The following is a 22,056-nucleotide window of genomic DNA, read 5'->3' as shown; positions in this document are numbered from 1 at the left end:
GGATTAAATTACGTACTCGAAACAGTGAGGTAGCAGTTAACTCTGACAGGATATTTTGAAAAGTTCTGGCTGTTTTAAAAGTTCAGTGCTGATCAGCTGCCTGCAAGCATAGCCTTCCGTATCTATTCCTGTAGTGATTTGTTTTTACAGATGAGCTGTCTGGTCTTCTGTTGTCCCTCCTTCCCCTACCCCAAATTGCATTTACGCAAGATAACGCAGTCCAGCCAGGTTTCTTGGAACTTGGCTCTTTGCAAACGCAAGAAATCATTTCTGATGATAGGTGCGTCATTTTAGATCAGTCAGATGCTCAGCGACGTTATGTTCTATATTTTACATTCCCAAGGAGTTGGCATGGTGCGGTTGTGGAGCTTTTCTATCCTCTACTTCTTCCTTCTGGCCCCTGTGCATCAAAAAGAAACTCAACCTTGAGATCTCTTAGTCCTTTGTAAAGTCAGCTTTGTAAAATCAGACCGACTTCTCCCTGATGTGGGGAGTATGAAATTCTCAGCAGTCTCAAAACCCCGGTTAGTGGTTTATCATTTTACAGGGTGCAGGTATCAGTGTAGCTAGGTGGGGTTGTGTTGCGTATTCTGGAGTTGGCAGTGCATCGGATAGTTCATTTGCTTCGTCACTTCTGATTTGTAAGCATTGAGTAGGAGCAGAGGCACGCAAAGGTCAGCATTTAAGGAAATGGGCATTTAAATTCTGTTTTCATTCAAGCTGTCTGTTGTAATGAAGACAGGATTGCATTGTGGGCAGCTGCATCTCTATCAACTGACTTTGAGCCCGTTGTATTTCACGGGGAGATGTTTAAAGCCATGCCAGGGGGGTGGAGGTGGCGTTCTGAGTGCACCATTGCACCTTCCTCTTTAAAGTAAAAGGTCACAGTTCACTTCTGGTGTAAATAGCTGGGTCGTATTTTTTTCCAAATGGTTGAGTGATCTAGAGAGTTGGCATCAAACCCCAGTTAAATAGTTTTGTCAGCTGTTGGTGACTTCCTGGAGCATTTTAGATACGCTTTTTAAATCAGCATGAAAAAGCTGATAGCATTGCTTAGTCCATTTTTCCCCCCCCCCCTCTCCCTCTTGGAAAAAAATTCAGTATTCAACGTTTAACATACACCACAAAACCCTTGAGCCCTTTACTTGTCCTGGTGAAAGTAGCTCTGTTCTTCCAGGTGGGATCATTGCTGTGTCTGTGCGTGTATGTGTATGTGCATCCCTCCCTTCTGCTCCAGAATTCCTAAGCTCGGTCCCGTAGCCTTGCTGGCTCAGGTCCTTCCCCGTAGAGTAGCTCACAGACACACCAAGAGCCTGTGTAGTAATGTTTGCTTTTTCTTTCTTCCCCCCTCCCCCTTCCACTCTTGTTATATTTTTACTTTCTTTTTTTCTTTGTGATGTGACGTTTTCAGCTGATGTATTGAAAGCAAACCCTTCTAATTTTGGAGCCCAGATCACAAGAGTGAGTTTCTTTCTACTAGTGTCTATAGCTGTATTTTCTTTTGTGTGTCCTCCCTTCCGATTTGGTAACGCTCAACCACATTTAGTAAATACGATTAGGTAAGAGAATCCTCTGTCTTGTCAAATCTTCCCTTTTCACAAAGCAATGTTCTCTTTACATTGGGCCAACTTATTTCCTCTAATTTGAGCTTTGGGTTAGTTTTCAGATCCACTGCTTTGCTGTGTGTACCAGTCTGACTCTGCTCCATTAAAGAGGCAGAGTCAGCCAGCTAGAAGGTATATTTAGAATTCACCGATAATTTGTATGTCTTCTATGAGAATTTTTCTGAACTGATTGCTGCTTTGAGCACTTTAGTCTTTCAGGCCCTTCATCAAATGCCTGAAAAACATTAAACTTTCAAAAGCTGGGTCCACAATGCTTTCTGGAAGTGGGCCTTTTGAAAGGGTTTCAAATTATGCACCAAAAAAAGAAAAATTAATCCCTTGGGATGGTAGTGGTCTTTCTTTGCTGCTTTCTGTTACTTAAACTTGACAGCACACTAAAAAACATGCCTTGTGAATTTTCACATGTATTCAAAGGAAAAACGGCAGCCTCTTTTCCTAGCGCTTTGGGACAAGGACTTTCAAAAATTCTCTGTTTTGGATGTTTGATTTCTATTATTAGAATTTGGATATCTAGATTTCCTCAGCGATGTTACCATGTTTGAAATTCCTTGGGTTTGGGTTTACTTCCTCATATGATAAGAATTCTGGGGAACTTAGTGTTTCTGCCCTTTGAAGTATTCAGCCCCAAAAGACCCCACTGCATTTTAGAGCATTTTGTTTCTTGAGAGACCGTCTCAGAACTACTGTCAGGAAAAGCAAGTAACTGTTTGTGGTGTATGTTGTATTATTTATTTGCTTACCGGAATCATTTGTGTGGGATTTTTGGCACCTTCTCCAATGTAATTTGTACATTGCTTTTGTAAGATAATACCTGGGTAACTCTCTTGCACCAGCTAATCCCTTTCTGTTCTTTGGCCCATGCTATTAAGACTTCTGTCATGCACTGTTTGTCAAGTACATTTGCACCCTGCAAGAGCAGCAAAATAAACAGTCTTCCCCCCCCCCCCCCCTTTCCTTCCAGAATTTGCTTGTTGCTTTGAAATCAGCTTTATTGTACATGCTAAAGAAAACCAGCAATGTTGATTGGAAATGCATATACACAGACTTGAAGTCATAGCCAAAAGTGATCAACAGTTGTCTTTTCGTTTAGCTACTGGGAGGATGGCAATGTGCTCCATTTGGTTTGTTGAGCTAAGATGCTGTTGCTCTATCCTAGCTCAAGAAACGTTACTGGGGAGGGGCTTTACAGCGTACTTTCCAGTGCTACAGCAGAGAGACTTTTTCAGACACTTAACCGCAAACCACTTTTATCTAATCCATTTTCCTGCTTTCTTTTGCCTCAGAGGTTGAAAGATCTCAAGCAAAGGGAATTTGCTCGCAATGTCTCTTCAAGATCACGTAAAGATGAAAGGAAGCAGGAGAAAGCCCTCCGACGTCTGCATGAACTGGCAGAACAGAGGAGGCAGCCTGAATGGTGAGTACAGGGGATCCCCGAGCACCGTTGGAGCGTGTGTGATGGAGCCCTGCGTGGGGCTGCAGCCCTTTGCTGCACTGGCTTTCTTGCTCCTGTAATCTTGTGTTAAGTTTCAAGGGTTAAGTGCCGTGCTTAAGTTCGGCCTCGTGCTGTCGTTTTGGTAGGAGTGAATTCACTAAACCAGTGGTCCAGAGCATCCCCAAATTGCTATATCCAGCAATGCATTTTGATCGGTTATCTAATATTAAAAATCCCAAGCCGCTGTATAATGCTGTTTTAATGCTTCTTTCTGGATGCAAGAGCACTTGAAATGTGTGAAAGACTGGTTTAGATGAGGCGTGAAGCTGCAGAGGTATACAGATGGCAGTCAGCTGTTTCCTCTATTTTAACTTGTCCATACAGTGCTCCTGGAAGTGGACCCATGTTCAGAACCACCACTGTGGCTGTGGATGAGGAAGGCGGAGACGATGACGATTCTGCAGCCAACAGCAGCTCTTTCATCCAGACGACTTCTGGCCAAGCTACAGAGATGACAATGGACAGAGGTTTCCTAAACACTGGACAAGTCGGTGGCACTGTTATGCCAAGCCAAATGCCCGTCCAGACAGCGCAAGCGATCGGCTTCGGCATTAAGAACACTTTGGGAACTCCGCTGCAGAAGATAGGCGTGTCGTTTTCATTTGCTAAGAAGACTCCGGTAAAGCTGGAGACCATAGCTTCTGTTTTCAAGGACCACGTGGAAGAATCAAGCTCTGCAGATGGAGCAAAAGCTGATGAGAGAGGGTCCTCGGATGCGGGGAGCCTGCAGAAGTCTGGCGAGGGCGAAAGCACAAATAATTCGGATGGCAAGACAGAGGAAGATGACCAACATGACAAAGACAGCGGGTCTCTAGCCACTACATTATCTAAACTAAAAAAGATGAGGCGAGAAGATGGACCAATGGCAGCTGAACCAGAATACTACCACTATATTCCCCCAGCCCACTGTAAAGTAAAGCCTAATTTTCAATTCCTGCTTTTCATGAAGTCTACGGAACAAATGGAAGCTGAAAACATGAACAAAAAAAACACGCATGAAGTTAAAAAGGGTAGTTCTCCAAAACCCAAACCCAGCAAGCACACAGAGAAGGCTGCTGAGAGCACGGGGCAGCAGAAGGAGCAGAGTACTACTGAAACTGCAGCTCAGCAGGGCAAAACAGAGCTAAAAGAAGTCCTAGAAAATGCAAGTGTGCAGGAGAGCACGCATCTTACAGAGAGCAACGTCCCCGAGCCAGACACTACTAAAGAAGTTGCTCAGCCTGTCTCAGGCTGTAAAGATGCCTCTGAAGGACCAAAGCATCCGACAGGACCTTTTTTCCCTGTTCTGAGTAAAGATGAGAGCACAACTCTCCAGTGGCCTTCAGAGCTTCTCATATTTACCAAAGCAGAACCGTCTGTTTCATACAGTTGTAACCCCCTGTATTTTGATTTCAAGCTCTCTCGCAACAAAGATGGTAAAGGTAAAGGGGCAGAGAAATCGAAGGACACAGGGAGTCTTTGTAAAGAAAACAGTCAGAGCACAGAATCCGGTGAGATAAGCAAACCCAAGGAGGCAGAAAGTATAGGTAACAGTTCTGCTCTAAAAATGGAAAACAAATCTCTGTCCACCTGTGGCTCCCAGAACAAGCAAGAGTGCAGTTTGGCAAGCGCTAGTAAGGGGGAGGGAGAGGAGAGTAGTAAAAGCATAATTGGTAAGAATAAGTCTGGAAGATCCCACAAACACAAAAAGAAAAAGAAGCACAAAAAGTCCAGCAAACACAAACGCAAACACAAGGAGGAAGCCGATGAGAAGGGCCGGAAAACTGACCTGGGGGAGGAGAAACCCAAGAAACGGAAAAGACGCAGGCACAGAAAAGGCAAATCATCTCTTTCTGCTGAGTCGGAACGGGTGCTAAAAACTGAACTGTCTGAAGACTGTAGCCATTTCCAGAAGAAAAAGCGGTGCTCTCAGGAGTCCCAGAGGAAGTCTCTGTCTGCTGAAGAGGGAAGCAGTGGTAAGAAAGAGGATGGTGGTAACTCCTGCCAAGAGCATGGCAGCAAAAAACACAAGACTGACCTGCAGCAGTTACCTGCTTCGAGGAGACGGTGTTTGGCTCCTTCCCTGGGCAGGGCCGGCCGCAGGAGCCGGCAGAGCAGCGGGGACTACGACAGCGACGAGGGCTCCCACGGGAAGCACTGCCAGCAGAAATCCCCGTCGCAGTACAGCGATGACTATGACTCCGGCAGCGAGCACTCCAGGAGCCGCTCCAGGTCGGGGCGGAGGCACTCCTCTCACAGGTCGTATTCGAGCAGCTCTGACGCTTCCACGGACCACAGCCGGTACAGCCGTCGGAGAAGTTACTCGGATGATAGCTACAGCGATTACAGTGACCAGTCGAGGTGCCATTCCAAGCGGTCCCAGGACTCTGAGGATGACTCTGACTACAACAGCTCAAATCACAGATCGAAGCGGCGCAAGTATTCTTCTTCTGAAGATGACTACAGCTCGAGTAGGAGCAGGTCAAGGAGTCGAAGCAGGAGCCGAACCCACCCTCGAGGCAGGTCAAGAACAAGGAGCCGGGGCAGAACACGCAGCAGCAGCTGCAGCCGCAGTCGAAGCAAGAGGAGAAGCCGAAGCGTGACAGGTCGCAGCTGGAAACGGAGCCGCAGCTATAGCAGGGATCGCAGCCGCAGCACGAGGAGCCACTCGCAGAGGTCTCTCTCAAGAAAGGGCTCACGAGGCCACGAGAGCCCCGAAGAGAGGAGGTCTGGGAGAAGAGACTTCATCAGGTCCAAAATCTATCGCTCACAATCTCCTCACTATTTCCGGACAGGCCGAAGCGAAGGATCGTTGCTGAAGAAAGAAGATGGCAAAGGAGAGGACCTGAAAGGATCTGGCTCGCTCTCCCAAAACAGCAGCGGCTCTGGCACGGGGAGGGCCTCGGAAGGTGACTGTAGTCCGGAAGAGAGAAACTCCGTCACTGCAAAACTACTCCTGGAAAAGATTCAATCCAGGAAGGTTGAGAAGAAGCCCTGCGTTGCTGATGAGATGCTGTCGGGGGCAAACAAGGTGGGCATAAAGCTCAAAGATCCTCCCCAGGGCTACTTTGGCCCGAAACTTCCTCCTTCCTTGGGCAACAAACCGGTTCTCCCCTTAATTGGGAAACTGCCAACGATTCGAAAACCAAACACCAAAAGATATGAAGAGTCTGGCTTGGAGAGGGGCGAGGAGCAAGAGCTGTCGGATTCTGAGGATGCTTCCCAAGGCATGGAGGAGGCTCAGTTGGGCAACCAGTCTCTCCTGGAAGAAGTGGTGATGGTGATTCAGGATAAACCTTTGGATGAGCAGAAACGCGAGGAACCTGCCGTGGAAATGCCGTCCATGCCTCTTGAAGCACCGACACTCCCCGAGTGCTTTGGCTCTGGAGATCTGGTCATGTCACACAACTTCCTCTCGGATCCAAGTGATGGCGATGGGCTAGAACGTATGGAAGGGGGCAACCAGCCGGTCCCAGTGGAAACCAGTATGATGCCCTTAGTTCCAGATGTCGATCACTTTTCTGGCTATGTGCCTCAGAGCGGGGAGCCCAGCATCGAAGGGGATCGGGAAGGAGGAGAAGATTCCTCTCTAGCACCGCTCGAGAGCCAGCCCATCACTTTTACACCCGAAGAAATGGAGAAGTACAGTAAGCTGCAGCAAGCTGCGCAGCAGCACATTCAGCAGCAGCTTCTGGCAAAGCAGGTCAAGGCCTTTCCTGCCTCGGCAGCCCTGGCGCCGGCAGCGCCTGCCCTGCAGCCCATCCACATTCAGCAGCCAGCAGCGGCATCCGCAACCTCCATCACCACCGTGCAGCACGCCATCCTGCAGCACCACGCAGCCGCTGCCGCCGCCGCCATCGGGATTCACCCTCACCCCCATCCCCAGCCTCTCGCTCAGGTTCATCATATCCCCCAGCCCCACCTGACACCCATTTCTTTATCCCATTTGACCCACTCGATTATTCCAGGGCACCCTGCTACGTTTCTAGCCAGCCACCCCATCCACATCATTCCAGCATCAGCTATCCATCCGGGCCCCTTTACTTTTCATCCAGTTCCTCATGCTCTTTACCCAACCCTTCTCGCCCCGAGACCTGCTGCTGCTGCGGCCGCTACGGCGTTACATCTTCACCCTTTGCTGCACCCCATTTTCTCAGGACAGGACTTGCAGCATCCACCCAGTCACGGCACATGAAGGACAAAATGAAGTAACCTTGGAGGAAGGAGGATTTTTTGCGTTTTGGGAAGGGGCTTGAAGTTGATCCGGTTGGCAGGTGAGAATTTCCTTTCACTTCTTTAGCAGCCAAAGAAGCCAAAGGCTCGAGGGCTGGGTAGCAGCAGGCGACAGGTCGGTTTGTACGCGTTGTATATCTGCTACCAGGGACTCTCGTGTCCCCGACACCTCCGTGCACGCCGCCGCGCTCTAGCCTAGAAGAACCATTTCACGTGTAGACCAGCAAGATACTCGGCGAGGCTTTTTTCCCTGGATTCTTACCCTTGGTCATCTTCCTTCTGCCGCCTTGTAGATGATAAATGAGATTTCATACAGACTCATAGGGCTCTCAAAATCTTTTTTTTTTTTAATCAGGTCATCTAATCAAAATAGCATGATTGAATCCAGCTTGTAATCAGCGATAAAACATTCAGTAACTGACAGCTGTGGGTCCTGGCGAGGAGACCGGTGGAGGGCAGCGCCGCTCTTGCTTTGGCTGGGCAGGTACCAGTTGTCAGGCATTACAGGAGGTTTCTTGGCTGCATCCTTGGGGGGGGGTTTCCCTCGGCATGAGCAGCAAAGGTGGAAGTAAGATCTTATTTTAAAGCCGAAGAGAGGAGCTGCACGTGCGCCTGGAGCTCTGACCCTTCTCCATCCTGCATTAGCATTCTCCTGCGCGAGGGCTGCACCTTGACGCCTTCTGGATATCCTGGACTTGGAGAGAGGTTCTCGCTTTGGGGGTTGGTGATTTCAATCTGGGCTTTGACCACTCTTCTCCGGAGAGGAGCGGGGGGGAAAACAATAAATGTCATTCTGACTTCCATCTTTTGTGGTGTTGGGAAAGAGACACTTGGATGAGAGAGAGAAGAAAAATCCCTTTAGGAATTGAAGCAATACAGAGGACTGGGGAGAGTGGCCGGGGGTATGTAAAGCGTGTTCTTTCCTCTGTAATACTGATGGTTTCTTTATTAATTTATAGGATTTTTTTTTTATGTAAAGAATTGCACTGAACTCTGTAAACAAAGATGCTGCTTTTTGTAGCTCATATAAAAAGGTTACATTTGTAGTATACCGCAATAATATTTTTTACAGCCAGTTCTTTTAGTGGTACTTGTTCTGGTGGCTTTTGTGTAAATATGTTTGCTGTAGGTGAAATAAGACACTTGTAAAGGTTCAACTTTATAGTTTCAGCTAGATGCAAAATGACTAAGCATGTATATTTTATCAAGCTCATGTATTTTTGAAGTTTTTATGTACTATAAAATGTAAAAAAAAAATAATCTTCATTTAGCATTTTGCAGAAGAAAAAAAAAGCGAGACTTGGACTAGGTGAGGTGCGTGGACGACACTGGTGACTCTAACAGCTAATGAATGGCATTGGGAGGCGGTGGCTGCCGGCTTGGCGGAGGGAAGCAGCTACTGGAGGCAGTCTCAGGAGCGTCAGGAGTTTGGGTTGTCTCCCAGAATATAAAATACCCCCTCCCAGCCTTGTTTTTTCCTCCCCCCACCCCAGGGTGATTTGGAGGTGCCAGCTTGGCTGTGCGGTTGAGTACAGCCTTCTGGTGAAGGAAGAGCCTTTTTCCCGTAACGATTTGTCACTTTACATGCAGGCAGAGGTGGTTTAGGACTGATCTGTTGAGGCTGTGCCTGCCCGTGATGGTCCGTAAGGGATTTCTCCGTTGGTTCTGACACTGCAGCTAACACTAAGCGTGGGAGGCTTCTCCATCCGCAGGCTCTTCCCGTCGCACCAGGATGAGTTGCCGCTGTCCCTGCTGACCCGGGTATTCCGGGGTTCAAGGTCCTTCTCGTGTTAGAGCCGTTCAGGGGCACCCTGGGGGGCTTTGTAGGGCCTGATTTCAGAGCAGGCAGCAAGGGGGGATGCGGAGCACGTGCCGGCTGCGTGGCATCCCCCTCCCCATCCTCCCCTGAAGCGCAGCACCGAGACCCGGGCAGAGGTTCGAAGGATCGAAAATTCTTGAGCTTCGTCACTCTTTAAGGTCGGACTGAAACACAATGGTAAAAAAAAAAAAAAAAGGGGACTCAATTTCTCTGTAAATAATTAACAGAATACAGTATTAATGTCTCAATGCTGAGCTTCATTAGCTTCTAGATTCAATACGCGTGTTCTGGCACCCTTCACACTGCAGTCAGGGGTTTTGGTTTTTTTTTTTTTTGACTTCCAGAATAGTGCTAAAAATAATTAACCTATCATTACTTAACAGGCATAAACAGACTGTATTTAACTTTGTCACATAAGAGATATATATATATATAAATATATATATATGCTGTAAAATGAGGGGAGAAAAACCTTTCTAATAAACCAATGATTTGTGGAAAAAAAATGTATGGTTGCGTGAGATGACTTGGAGCTGCTGCATCTGATCATGATGTCGCCCTGGGCTTTTTCTTAAAATAACAGTATTAGATGCTTGGTTCATTGAGTAAAACTACTTTTAATTTGAATACTTTGCTTGAAAGATGCTGAGCTAGATACAGAGAGAATGTACTCCCCATTTTTTGTTGTGTGTTTGGTTGGGTTTTTTTGGTTGGTTTTGTTTTGTTTTGTTTTTTTTAAAGGACATTTAAAGGACAGCCCTTGGGTGTCCCTGCAGCGTTGGTCCTGCTGGGAGGTAGCACCAGCACCACGCTCATTTCTGAAGCCATTTGGCCAAGCAGCTTCTGGCTTGCCATGGAGGTGGCCTGGTGGCCCGCTAGCCCCCCTCCAGGCCCCTCTCCACCTTTGCCAGCCTGGAGGAGTGTTGGGGGGGCGAGGGCTTGGGGTGAGGCGCGCCGGCCTCCCTAACTGAAGGTCCTGATTTGGTTAAAGGCAAAAATTCGGAAGCCCTGAATGTTGCCAGGGTTGGGGGTGCAGGATGGGACCTGCCTCTGCCTGGGCTGTGCTCTGGGGGGGCCCTGCGGCTGCTCGGGTGGGTGGGCGAGAGCGCGGAGGTATCGCAAGGAACGGAAAAAGAAGGAATTTGATGGGAGAAAGAAATAGAGTTGCCGTAAAGCAGTCTGGCGGGGGGGTCAGCCGGGTTTGGGTGCTCGCTGCTGCCAGCCTGGGAAGACCCTTGCCCCTGGGTGCAGACCCCAGGCCCCGGCGTGCCCCTTTCCCAGTGCCGCGGTGCTGAGCCGCGCTCAGCCCCAGCTCCGGGCCAAGAGGCTCCAGCTGCTCCAACGGGCCGGCACAGACCTGGGCAGGGGGCTGCGTCCCCCCTCGGGGGCTGCACTGCTGCTTGGGCGCAGCGGGGACCACCCTGGGGTGCCCAGCCCCCCCCCCCCCGGTCTCTGCCTTGCTTCCCACCGGTGGCTGCCCCGTTGTACGGGGGCGGGGGGGGGGGGGGGGGGGCTGGCTTGCATCGAGGTGCTCCCGTGCCTCTCCCCACCCCTGGCTCCCGGTGGGCAAGGGGGGTCGGCAAGGGGACCCCCCGGCAGCCTGGGACACCCTCATGGAGCGGGTTTGAACTAATTAAGCTGAAGAATTAAGCCGAATTAATTAAGCAGCTGCTGGAGAGCCGACTCGGCCCTTTCCTGCGCCAAGGACAAGGAGCCCCCTTGTTCGCTTGGCTGTGGCCGTGTTCACCCCCCCCCCCATTGCTCCCCCCCCCCATGCGGTGGCTGCACCCCTGCAAAGCGCTCCCCGGCCCCCCCATCTCCCCAGCAGGGCTTCGGGGTGCCCCTCCCTGGGGAAGGGGCTGCAGTTTGGTGGCGATGGCCCACGGCTGGGGGGGGGCGGGTGAGAGCGGGGAGCCAGGTGCCCCCCCCCCTCCATGTCTGCTCCATCTGGCTGCGGAGGGGACCCCAGGGGATGAGGGACGTGGCCCCTGCACCCGTGGCCGTGCCCCCCCCCCCGCTGGGTTTCCGCTGGCCAGCCCGCAGCTGCCTGCGCCCCGATAGGCACCCCACGGGGGGGGGGGGGCTGGACCTGGCCCAGGCTCTGGCGGAAGGGGGGCGGTGGGCACAGGCTTCCTGCCCTGGCCCTGGCCCACCCCCCCATGTGCCCCCCGGTGGCACTGCCACCTCCTGCCCTGCTCTGCCAGGGCTGGCACCGCCGTCCCCCCGGGCAGAGGCAGCACGTCCCCCCTGCTCCCCCCAAACTGCTTTGGCTCCCCGGTGGCAGCGGGGGGCGGGCGGGGGGGCCCTTCCTGTGCCCCTGTCCCTGTCCCCAGCTGTGACCCCAGAGATAAGCAGGGACCAGGACAGGCTGTGCCAGGGCTGCCGGCCGCATTTCGGGGAGGCGATGGGGGCTGCTGCCCTGCTCCGGGCCCTGCTGCTCCTGGGGGGGGCCACACTCAGCCCCTGCCCTGGGGCTCCTCCGGGACCCCCCCCACCACCTACCAGGGACCCCCCGACAGCTATTTCGGCTTCGCCCTGGATTTCCACATGACCGAGGGCAGGTAAGGGGACAGCGGGGGGCTGGGGTTGGGCACGACACCCATTCCCGCCCCCCCCCCCCCCGACACCCACTGTGCCCACCCCAGCCCCAGCGTGCTGGTGGGGGCACCCCGCGCCAACACCTCCCAGCCCGGCGTGGCTCAGCCCGGTGCCGTCTTCCTCTGCTCCTGGCCCCCCGGCAAGACCCCCTGCCACCCCCTCCCCATCGACACTACAGGTGTGTGGGCGCCATGGGGTGATGGGTGGGCGTGGGGGGGGCCACCAGCGCGGCACGCTCCCCCTCTCCCGCTCCCCCAGGGAACGAGACCGAGACCCAAAGCACCTTGAAGCTCCACACCTACAAGTCACACCAGTGGCTGGGGGCGTCCGTCACCAGCTGGGATGGCAAAGTGGTGGTGGGTGACCCAGTGGGTGGGTGGGCACCCTTGGGCGGTGGTGGTGGTGGGTGGTGGTGAGTGATGGTGGGTGGTGAGTGGTGGTGGGTGGTGGGATGATGGTGGGTGGTGGGTGATGGTGGGTGGTGGTGGGTTGTGGTGGTGGGTTGTGGTGGTGGGTTGTGGTGGGCACCCAGGTGCGTGGGCACCCTTGGGGGGTGGCGGTGGGTGGTGGTGAGTGTTGGTGGTGGTGGGGAGTGGTGGTGGGGGCGGTGGGGGATCGTGGGCACCCAGGTGTGTGGGCACCCTTGGGGGATGGTGGTGGTGGGTGGTGGGCACCCAGGTGCGTGGGCACCCTTGGGGGGTGGTGGTGGGTGGTGATGAGTGGTGGTGGTGGTGGGGGCAGTGGGGGGGTGGTGGGGGGTCGTGGGCACCCAGATGTGTGGGCACCCTTGGGGGGGTGGTGGTGGGTGGGGGGTGATGGTGGGGGGTGGGTGGTGATGGTGGGTGGTGGTGGGTGATGGTGGATGGTGGGCACCCACCCTGTCCCCAGGCCTGTGCCCCACTGCAGCACTGGAACGCCATGGACGGGCAGCACGAGGCTTTCTGCACCCCGACGGGCACCTGCTTTGTGGGTGCCCCTGGGCTGCAGCGCGTCGCCTGGTACTCGCCGTGCCGCGACCAGCTCATGGCCAGCACCTACCGCGAGAGCTACTACGGTGAGGGCAGGTGGGTGGGGGCGGCGGGTGCCCCCCACCCCTGGCCCCTCTGACCCTGCCCTGTGCCCGCAGCCTACGACAGGCGCTACTGCGAGATCGGCTTCAGCGCAGCCGTCACAGCGGTGAGAGGGGGTTTGGGGGAGCGGTGGGACCGGGGTGCCCTGGGGATGCCCGTGGGGATGCTGTTGAGGGTGCCTGGGGTGGCCAGGATGGTACCCAGGTGTGGGTGTCAGGGTGGGGGATGCAAAGGGGGGTTGCCAGGGTGGGTGCTGATGCCAGCTCTCCCACAGGATGGCACGCTGGTGCTGGGTGCCCCTGGCGGGTACTACTTCACGGGTGAGTCCTGCCTGCCTTTGGGTGGGCACGGTGGGCTGTGGGCACCCAGGACGGGGTACCCCCATGGGTGCCACCCGCAGCAGCACTAGCAGCCCCAGGTGGGTGCCAACGGGTGCCGTGCCAATGCTGGTGCCCGTCCCGGTGTCCCCAGGGCTCCTGTACTCGGTGGAGGTGGATGCCATCCTCACCCGCTTCCATGGCAAGTCCCTGCTGTGGCCGGAGCGCCCGGGGCGTCCCACGGAGGAGCCGGTGGACAGGGAGTACGAGGATGGGTACCGGGGTGAGCAGCGGGCGTGGGGGGCCCTGTCCCATCGCTGGCTCGTGCCGGGGCACAGCGGGGGTCATCGGCAGCGGGGGTCATCGGTGCCCATCTCCCTTCAGGGTACTCTCTGGCCGTGGGTGAGTTCGATGACAACCCCAAAACCAAAGGTAAGGCTGGTTGGGTGGGGGGCCAGGGCTGCTCGGGGTGGGGGGTGGGGTGGGGGATGGGCCCTGGGCACCCCTGGTCTCTGCAGTGCCCTCCCCTCCCAAGGGACACAGGTTGTGTCCATCTCTGTGTCCCCATGCCCACCCCAGCGCCGGGGACCTCTGAGCCCACCCCAGTGCCGAGGATGCCCCTGTGCCCACCCCGGTGCCAGGGATGCCCCCGTGCCCACCCCGGTGCCGAGGGTCTCTGAGCCCACCCCGGTGCTGGAGACGCCCCTGTGCCCACCCCGCTGCTGGGAATGCCCCCATGCTCACCCCAGTGCCGGGGGTCTCTGAGCCCACCGAAGTGCTGGGGATGTCCCCGTGCCCACCCCAGTGCCATGGTGGGGGCACTCAGGGCTCTTGTCCCCCGCAGAGTTCGTGGTGGGGGTCCCCAACAAGAGCAACACGAGGGGCGAGGTGAGTGGTGCCGGGAGCCTGGTGCCCTGCTCTGGGGGGGCGCCTGGGGGGACACAGCGCCATGGCCAGGCCCCCCGGTGTGGCCCCCCGGGCTGGGGCCTGACGTTGCTCTGGGCAGGTGGAGATCTTCAGTGCGGGGGCGACCCTGCGCCGGCGGTGGGGCATCGCCAGCGAGCAGGTACCCCCCCGCTGCGCCAGCACGTCCCCATGCCCCCAACCCCCTACCCCCCCTGCCCCGCCACCCCCCCTGCCCCCACTGCCCCCAGGTGCCGTGTGCCAGCACCCCCAGCACCCTGCCCTGTCACCCCCAGTGCCCCCCTTAGTGCCCCACGGCTCCCTGCTGCCCCCCTGCCCACTGCCCCCTGGCACCCCCCAACACCCCTCTGACCCCCTCCCCGTGCTGACACAGCACCCCTGCACCCCCACCCCATAGCATCCCAGCACCTAACCACCCCCCTCATCACCCAGCACCCCCCACGGCGCCCCTGCACAACCCTCCCTGCCCCCCCCCCCCGTGCCCCCCTGCTCCACACGGGCCCTTTCCAGGTGGCATCATACTTCGGGCACACGGTGGCCGTGGCTGACGTTGATGGGGATGGGTAAGAGCCAAGACTGTGCCCCCCCCCACTCCATCCCCCATGAGGACACCCTAGGGTGCTGCCCCCCGCCTGGCACATCCCTGGGTGCCACCAGTCCCCAAACCTGGGGACCCTGACCCCCGTGCTGGGCGCAGGAGGGACGACGTGCTGGTGGGTGCCCCCCTGTACATGGCCCGGCGCCCCGATGGCCAGCGCAGCGAGGTGGGGCGTCTCTACCTCTACCTGGGGGGGAGGCGGCAGCCCTTCGCGCAGCCCCCCCAGACCCTGACGGGCACCCACCCCTACGGCCGCTTCGCCGCCGCCATTGCCAGCCTCGGGGACCTGGACCTGGACGGCTACGGCGGTAACACCGGGCTGGCACAGGGGTGGTGGGCAGGGGGGGGCTCTGCCAGCGCTGAACCACTGGGGAAACTGAGGCAGGGTGTCCTGGTGGGTGCTCACATCCCCGCTGTCCCCAGATGTGGCCGTGGGTGCCCCGCTGGGGGGTGACAGCGGCAGCGGGCAGGTCTTCATCTTCCGTGGGCAGAGCGAGGGCTTGATGCCGGTGCCCACCCAGCGCCTCGACAGCCCCTTCCCCGGCCCAGCCGCCTTCGGCTTCGCCCTGCGCGGTGCCACGGACCTGGATGGCAACGGCTACCCCGGTACGGCCGTGCCACGTGGTCACTGCCACGCCATCCTGGTGCCACCTACCCCGTCACTGACCCCCTGCTTGTCCCTGCAGATCTGCTGGTGGGTGCCTACGGGGCGGCCAAGGTGGCCGTGTACAGGTGAGTGCCCATCCCCCCAGCTCTGGTGGCGCATGGCCCGGGGGTCCCTGCCTGGGGTCTCCTGGCACCTCAGCTCTGTCCCCATGTCCCAGGGGACAGCCCGTGGTGGTGGCCCATACCCAGCTGAGTGTCCCTGATGGGCTGAACCCCAAGGTCCTGGATCATGCCCTGCCCGGCTCTAGTGCCAATGTCAGCTGGTGAGCCATGTCATGGGGACAGTGTCATGTGGACCGCTGAGGGACACCACCGGTTTGGGGACATTGCCCCAGGGATGGTGGCAGGTCCCTGAGCACCCCTGGGTGCTGTCCCCCTCGCAGCTTCCCTGTGGTGCTGTGTGTCAGCGTGACGGGCCAGCACATTCCCAAGAGCATCCGTGAGTGCCGGTGTCACCTGGGGAGGGGACAAGGGGCACTGCTGGGGTGGCACCAGTGCCATGTCCCCCTCTGCCCTGCCAGACCTCGATGCTGAGCTGCAGCTGGACCGACTGAAGCCCAAGCTGTCCCGGAGGGTCCTGCTGCTGCAGGGCCACCAGTCCTCCTGGCACAAGGTGCTGGTGCTGACCCCGGGGACACCCCCCTTGTGCCACAACCTCACCGCCTGCCTGCGGGTATGGGGACAGTGGGCTGGCACGGGGGGGGACGGGGGGGGGGACAGCGGCAACTGGAGCCCAAGGAGGGTGGGGGACAGGCGTGGGGACAAGTGGCACCTCCAGCCGGGATGGGGACAGGGATGGGAACAGTGGAGTCCCCAGATGGGACGGGGACAGTGGCACCTCCAGCTGGGATGGGGACAGGGTTGGGGACAGCGGTGTCCCCAGATGGGATGGGGACAGTGGCACCTGCAGCCGGGATGGGGACAGGGATGAGAACAGCAGTGACTCCACCTGGGATGGGGACAAGTGGCACCTCCAGCCGGGATGGGGACAGGGATGGGAACAGTGGAGTCCCCAGATGGGACGGGGACAGTGGCACCTCCAGCTGGGATGGGGACAGGTTTGGGGACAGCGGTGTCCCCAGATGGGATGGGGACAGTGGCACCTGCAGCCGGGATGGGGACAGGGTTGGGGACACCGCTGTCCCCAGCCCAGGTGGGTGGGGGCCCAGGGGTGGGTGGGTGCGGGGTGCCTGCTGGGGGGCTCTGCCCATGGGTGTCCCCAGGATGAGGCCGACTTCAAGGACAAGCTGAGCCCGGTGGTGCTGAGCCTGAGCCTGGCGCTGCCCGCGGAGGGGCCGGGGCTGGTGCTCTATGGGGACACGCTGGTGCAGGCACAGGTAGGGGGGACACGGCTGAACTGGGATGGGGGCAGTGGCACCTCGGTGTCCCCCAACCTGGGGGACATCGCCGCGGTGCCACGGGGTGGGCTTGTCCCCACGGTTGGGCCAGGGCAAGTGGGGGTACCCCCAGCCCGGGGCACCCACTTCCACCATGGTGCTCCAGCCCCGTGGTCCCCAGCCTGTCCCCGTTGTCCCCAACCCCTCCCTGGGGCGCAGCCCCTTCCTCCCCGCTGTCCCCAGTGCTTCTGCGGGATGTCCCCCCTGCGTCCCCCCACTGTCTCTGCTCCCCCCTCGGGTAGTACCACCAGTCCCCCTACACTGCCCCCAGTCTCCCGTGGGATGCGACCCCAACCCCCACACTGTCCCCAGCCACTCCCTGGCACCCAGTCCTCTGTGCTGTCCCCCTCCCTCCCTGGGATGTCCCCTGCACTGTCCCTGCCCTTGCTTGGGATGTCCCTTCTGTGCCCCCCACTGTCCTCAATCACCTCCCCAGGATGTCCCCTCTGTACCCTCCGCCATCCCCAGCCCTTCCCGGGGATGTCCCCCAGTACTCCCCACCGTCCCCATCCTGCACCCCCCCACTGTCCTCGTGTCCCCCGGCTCCCTCCCAGACCCACATCATACTGGAGGACTGCGGCGAGGACAACCTCTGCGTCCCGGACCTCCGCCTGGCCGCCGACACGTGAGCTCCCGGCTGGGCAAGGGTGGGTGCCCCCGTGCCACCCCGGGGTGCTGAGCCCTGTCCCCACCTGTCCCCCCCGCAGGCCCAGCAGGCGCCTGCTCATCGGGGCGGAGGCTGTGCTGTCCCCTGCGTGCCAACGCCAGCAATCTGGGCGAAGGCGCCTTCGAGACCGAGCTGCGGGTGCAGCTGCCCCCCCGGCACCCACTACCAGGCGGCCCGCAGCAGCATCCCGGTGGGTGCCCACTGGTGATGGGTGACAGGTGGTGCCCGAGTGGGGGGGACTCACATGCTGCCCTTGGTGGCCATCACTCTCCCTATGGATGCTTGGTGGTGATGGGTGCCTGGGTGGGGGGCTGACACCCTGCCCTTGGTGGCTGTCACCTTCCCTGTGGGTGCTTAGTGGTGGCGGGTGCCAGGGGGTGCTTGGGTGGGGGGGTTCATACCCTGCCCTTGGTGGCCGTCACCCTCCATGGGGGTGCCTGGTGGTGATGGGTGCCTGGGTGGGGGGCTTACACCCTCCATGGGGGTGCCTGGTGGTGATGGGTGCCTGGGTGGGGGGCTCACACCCTGCCCTTGGACTATGCATGTCCCCAGGGTGGTTGGTGCCCAGGGGGGTCCGTGAGGTGTCACCTCCCCGTGTCCCCACACCGCAGGGGCAGGAGAAGCTGAGCTGCAACCCCCGGAAGGAGAACGGGAGCCACGTGGTGCTGTGCGAGCTGGGGAACCCTATGAAAGCGGGTGCCCGGGTAAGGGGACGTCCCCCCGCCAGGCCGATCACCCGGTGGTGGCATGGGGGGGGTGTCACCCACCCACTGGGACACCCCCCCCACCCCCCCTGCTGCCCTCTAGATCACCGTGGACATGGAGCTGAGCGTGGCGGGGCTGGAGGACATGGGTGACACCATCACCTTCCAGCTCCAGCTGCGGAGGTGACACCGCGCCAACCCCCCTGTCCCCTGCCCACCGTGGGGACCCAGGCACCCGGCACTTGGTGGCCTCAGCGTGTCCCCAGACTCGGTGGCCACCCCTCACCCTGCCGTGTCCCCGCAGCAAGAACAGCCCCAGCTCCACCAACTCGTCGGTGACGGTGACGGTGCCCGTGGAGGTGCAGGCAGAGATGGCGCTACGGGGGTGAGGGCCTGGGGGGGACACACGGGGGGCTGGGGGACACACGGGGGGGGCACTGACCCCCCTCTCTTGCCAGCAACTCCCTGCCTGCCACCACGGTGCTGCCCACCAGCTGGCACAGGGTGGAGGGCAGCCGGCGGCTCGAGGACCACGGCATCAAGGTGGAGCACGTCTACCAGGTAGGGTGATGCACCCATGGGTGCCTGGGGGACCGGCCCCTCTGTCCCTTCCCTGGTGTCACCTCCCCATCCTCCCTCAGCTCCACAACAAGGGTCCCAGCACCGTCAGCGGGGTCACCCTGCACCTGGCCATCCCCAGCCAGCTGGATGGCCGCATCCTGCTCTACCTGCTGGAGCTGGGCACCGAGGGGGGCATGAACTGCACCAGCCCGCCGGGCCTCAACGCTGAGCAGGTAGGTGCTGCTGGGGACCGGCACCCCCCCCGCTGCGTGCTGGGTGGGTGACATGGTGGCGTGTGTCCCGTGTCCCCTTCCAGCTGGAGATCCCCCGGCCCACGGGCGCAGCACCCCGAAACGGCACCCACCGGCGGGAGCGCAGGGAGCTGGAGGAGCCGCTGGTTGCTGGGCTGGAGGACCTCGTCCCTGTGGTGAGTGGGGGCTTTGGGGACCGTGGGGGAGGTGCCCCCCGGGGTGGCAGCATGGGGGTCCAGGTGACACCCGCCATGTCCCGCAGGACTGTAGCAACGCCACGTGCGTGGACATCACCTGCTGGGTGCCCAGCCTGGCCAAGGACCAGCGGGCGCTGGTGAGCGTCCATGCCCTGCTCTGGATGGACACCCTGCAGCAGGTACTGTCCCCCGCTTGGGGACAGGGGGTGGCACTATGTCCCTAGGGTGGCCTCGCCATGTCCCCTCCTGCACGGTGGTCCCCGGGGACCTGCAGAGAGCAGCCTTGGGGACACAATGTGCAGGGTCACGAGTGCCCTGTTGGCTGCCGGCATCCCTGGTGCTGTGTCTCCGTGTGTCCCCATGTGTCCCCATGTCTGTCCCCATGTGTCCCCGTGTCTGTCCCCAGCGGGAGCACCTCCTGAAGCAGTTCCGCATCCAGTCACAGGCTTGGTTCAACACCTCGGCCATGCCCTACCGCGTCCAGCCCCGCGTCCTGCCCACTGGGGAGACCACGGTAGGGCCGTGGTGGCCACAGGGGACACAGGGACAGGCCGTGGTGGCAGCGGTGTCACCCACCCGTCCATCCACAGGCTGTCACCAAGGTGGTGCGTGCCAGCCCCGGGGGCGAGGGGGCCGTGCCGGTGTGGTGGGTGGTGCTGGGGGTCCTGGCTGGGCTCCTGCTCCTCACCCTCCTCATCCTCCTCATGTGGAAGGTGAGTGGGTGGGTGGGGACATGGGACAGCGGTGACACCTCGCCAGGGTGGCGGGGGCCCCAGTGACAGTGGAGGGACCCAGCCCTGGGGGTAGGGGCTGCGGGCACAGGGTAGGAGGCAGCACGGGGCGGGGGGGGGGGGCGGGGGGATGCTGTGGGTCCCCTGGGACTGACGCCGTGGGGTCCCCCGCGGCCGGGTTGTCACCTGTCCCCCTCCCAGATGGGTTTCTTCAAGAGGACGCGGCCACCCGCCGAGGAGGACACGCAGGAGCTGGCGCCCGGCCAGGGGCAGGAGCCGGAGGATGCCCAGGGCTAGTGGGGTGCCCTGGGGTCCGCCTGCGCCCCCCGCCCCCCGGCATGCCCCCCATCCCGCCGCCGTGTCCCAGCACCCCGGGGCGCCCAGGGGCCCAGCACCCACAGCCGCCCCCACCCCCCAATAAATCTCTGCCTGGCACCCTGCTGTCTGCCGGGGGGCGACAGGGGCCGCCCCCAGGGCCGGGGGGGCCGGGCGGGGGGGTCGGTGTGGGGGTGCTGCTGCGGGCCGGGGGGGCGGGGCTGGGGCGGGACCGGGACCGGGGGCGGGGTGTGGCCGGGGCGGGGCCGGTGGTCGGGGGCGGGGCCGGGCCGGGGCGGGGCGGGCGGCCGTGCCCGGCGGCTCCGGCAGGTGGAGCCCGGTCCCCGCGGCGGCGGCGGGAGGAGCGGGCCGGGCCGGGCGGGCCGGGCATGGCGGGGTAACGGCGCGGAGCGACCATGCGGCCCCGCCGCCTCCTGCCGCCGCTGCCGGTGCTGCTGCTGCTGGTGGCCGCGGGCGGGCGGCGGGCGCGGGGCGCGGCGGAGCCGGGAGCGCACGGTGAGAGCGGCCTTTGTGTGCGGGGGGAGGCGCCCGCCCCCGCCCCGCCCCGCCCCGACCCCCGCCGGCCCCGCCGGCCCCCCCACCCCCGCCTGCCGGGCCCTCCGCGCCCCCCGGGGCCGCCCCCCCGCCCGGCTGGCTGCCCCCCCGCCCGGCTGGCTGTCCATCCATCCCCCCCCCCCCCCCCGGCGGTCCGGGCCACCGGTGGGCGTCAGGGTGCTGGGCGGGGGCCCTGGGGTGCGCCTGGGGGTGCAGGAGGTGCGGAGGGGCCCGGGCCAGCGGGTGGGGGTCCTGGGCAAAGCTTGGGGGGTGGGTGGGAGGGTGGGAGTCCCCAGCCGTGGGGTGCGTGATGGTGGGTGGGGGTCCTGGGCAGAGCATGGTGGGGCAGGAGGGTGGGTGGGGGTCCCAGGCCATGAGGTGGCGATGGTGGGTGGGTGGGTGGGTGGGGGAGCCGGGCAGTGCCAGGGGGTGCAGCATGATGGGTGGGGGTCCCAGGCCAGGGAGTACGGGAGGGTGGGAGTATGCGCTGGGGTCCTGAGCAGCACCCTGGGGTGCAGAATAATGGGTGGGGGGGCACCCTGGGCATGGTGCAGGGGTCACCCCATTGCAGGCACCTGCTCCCAGCGGGCAGGGTGGGCCTTGGGGTGCGGCGCGGCGCTTTGGGGTTCCCGCGACGCCCCCCGAGCCCCCCCCCCCTCCTGGCAGCGCCCCTGTGCCGGGGCGAGGTGTACCGGGGGTGAGGCAGGGGCAGGGGCTCGGGGGTCCCAGCCCTGGCTCAGCTCCCCGCTGCCGTCACCCGTCCCTGTCCCTGTCCCTGTGGGGTGGCAGCGAGGAGGGGCGCAGGGCCTGGCGCCTGGGTCCCACAGCCACCCCGGGGCCTGGCACCCCACCGCCCACCCATCCTGGGACCCTGGGGCTGTACTGGGAGGCACTGGGAGCTGGTGAGGTGCCAGCGTGCCCCACGGTGGCTGTGCCACCCCCTGGGGGCCCCTCGGTGATGGGGAAGGGGGGGTTTGTACCCACGGGGACAGAGAGGGGGAGGCCATGCCCCCCACCCTGGGGGTGGCACCTTGTATCCCCCTCCTCCGGAGGACGCCGGGGGTGGCCCTTGGTGCCAGCTGTCCCCCGGCAGCTGCGGGTGACCGGCATGTGGCCGCGGGGACATTCCTGCCCCCCGGGGTGCGGCTGTCCCTGCTATGTGGGGGGACGCCGCCAGCGCCCCCCCGCACCCCCCCCATGCCCGCCCCCCCCCCCCCCCCCCCCCCCCCCCCCCCCGCCCAGCATGTTGCCGAAGCAGCTGCTGCAAATTCCTCCCCTTGCCCGTGGCCACATCTGGGCAACATCTGGGCTGAGATTGGGGGGTGGGGGGGTCGGGTTGCCCTGCGGGGTGGGGGCT

General features: G+C 60.7%; 2 protein-coding genes across 10 annotated transcripts in view; both read left to right on the top strand.

Annotated features, from left to right (window-relative positions):
• Window positions 1–9,654, top strand: part of GPATCH8 (G-patch domain containing 8) — a 59,516-nt gene extending 49,862 nt beyond the window's left edge. For 8 of the 9 annotated variants that reach the window (XM_056362549.1, XM_056362555.1, XM_056362556.1 and 5 more), the window contains 3 exons: window positions 1,412–1,461; window positions 2,909–3,039; window positions 3,442–9,654. In XM_056362549.1, coding sequence (XP_056218524.1) covers window positions 1,412–1,461; window positions 2,909–3,039; window positions 3,442–7,291 — 4,031 coding nt within the window. In that variant the 3' untranslated portion in view covers window positions 7,292–9,654. The remainder of the gene's footprint in view (window positions 1–1,411; window positions 1,462–2,908; window positions 3,040–3,441) is intronic. The other variant, XM_056362553.1, reaches the window with a different exon arrangement.
• Window positions 9,655–11,023: 1,369 nt separating this feature from the next.
• ITGA2B (integrin subunit alpha 2b) lies at window positions 11,024–20,264 on the top strand. Its single transcript, XM_056362730.1, is given in 33 exon segments — window positions 11,024–11,048; window positions 11,433–11,709; window positions 11,794–11,924; window positions 12,005–12,102; window positions 12,635–12,800; window positions 12,873–12,922; window positions 13,091–13,136; window positions 13,288–13,416; window positions 13,518–13,565; window positions 13,978–14,021; window positions 14,140–14,199; window positions 14,568–14,620; window positions 14,755–14,963; window positions 15,079–15,261; window positions 15,342–15,387; window positions 15,480–15,584; window positions 15,705–15,760; window positions 15,843–15,994; window positions 16,545–16,658; window positions 17,273–17,343; window positions 17,426–17,468; window positions 17,470–17,532; window positions 17,534–17,575; window positions 17,997–18,089; window positions 18,193–18,272; window positions 18,394–18,474; window positions 18,548–18,650; window positions 18,731–18,883; window positions 18,967–19,077; window positions 19,164–19,277; window positions 19,505–19,612; window positions 19,689–19,811; window positions 20,031–20,264. Coding segments are annotated over 33 exon segments (3,273 nt in total). The 3' UTR covers window positions 20,127–20,264.
• Window positions 20,265–22,056: the final 1,792 nt, after the last annotated feature.

Source organism: Falco biarmicus, chromosome 17, assembly GCF_023638135.1.
Source record: "Falco biarmicus isolate bFalBia1 chromosome 17, bFalBia1.pri, whole genome shotgun sequence".
Classification (NCBI taxonomy): Eukaryota; Metazoa; Chordata; class Aves; order Falconiformes; family Falconidae; genus Falco; species Falco biarmicus.
Note: the sequence above shows the minus strand (reverse complement) of the source record. Positions and strands in the feature narration are given on the sequence as shown.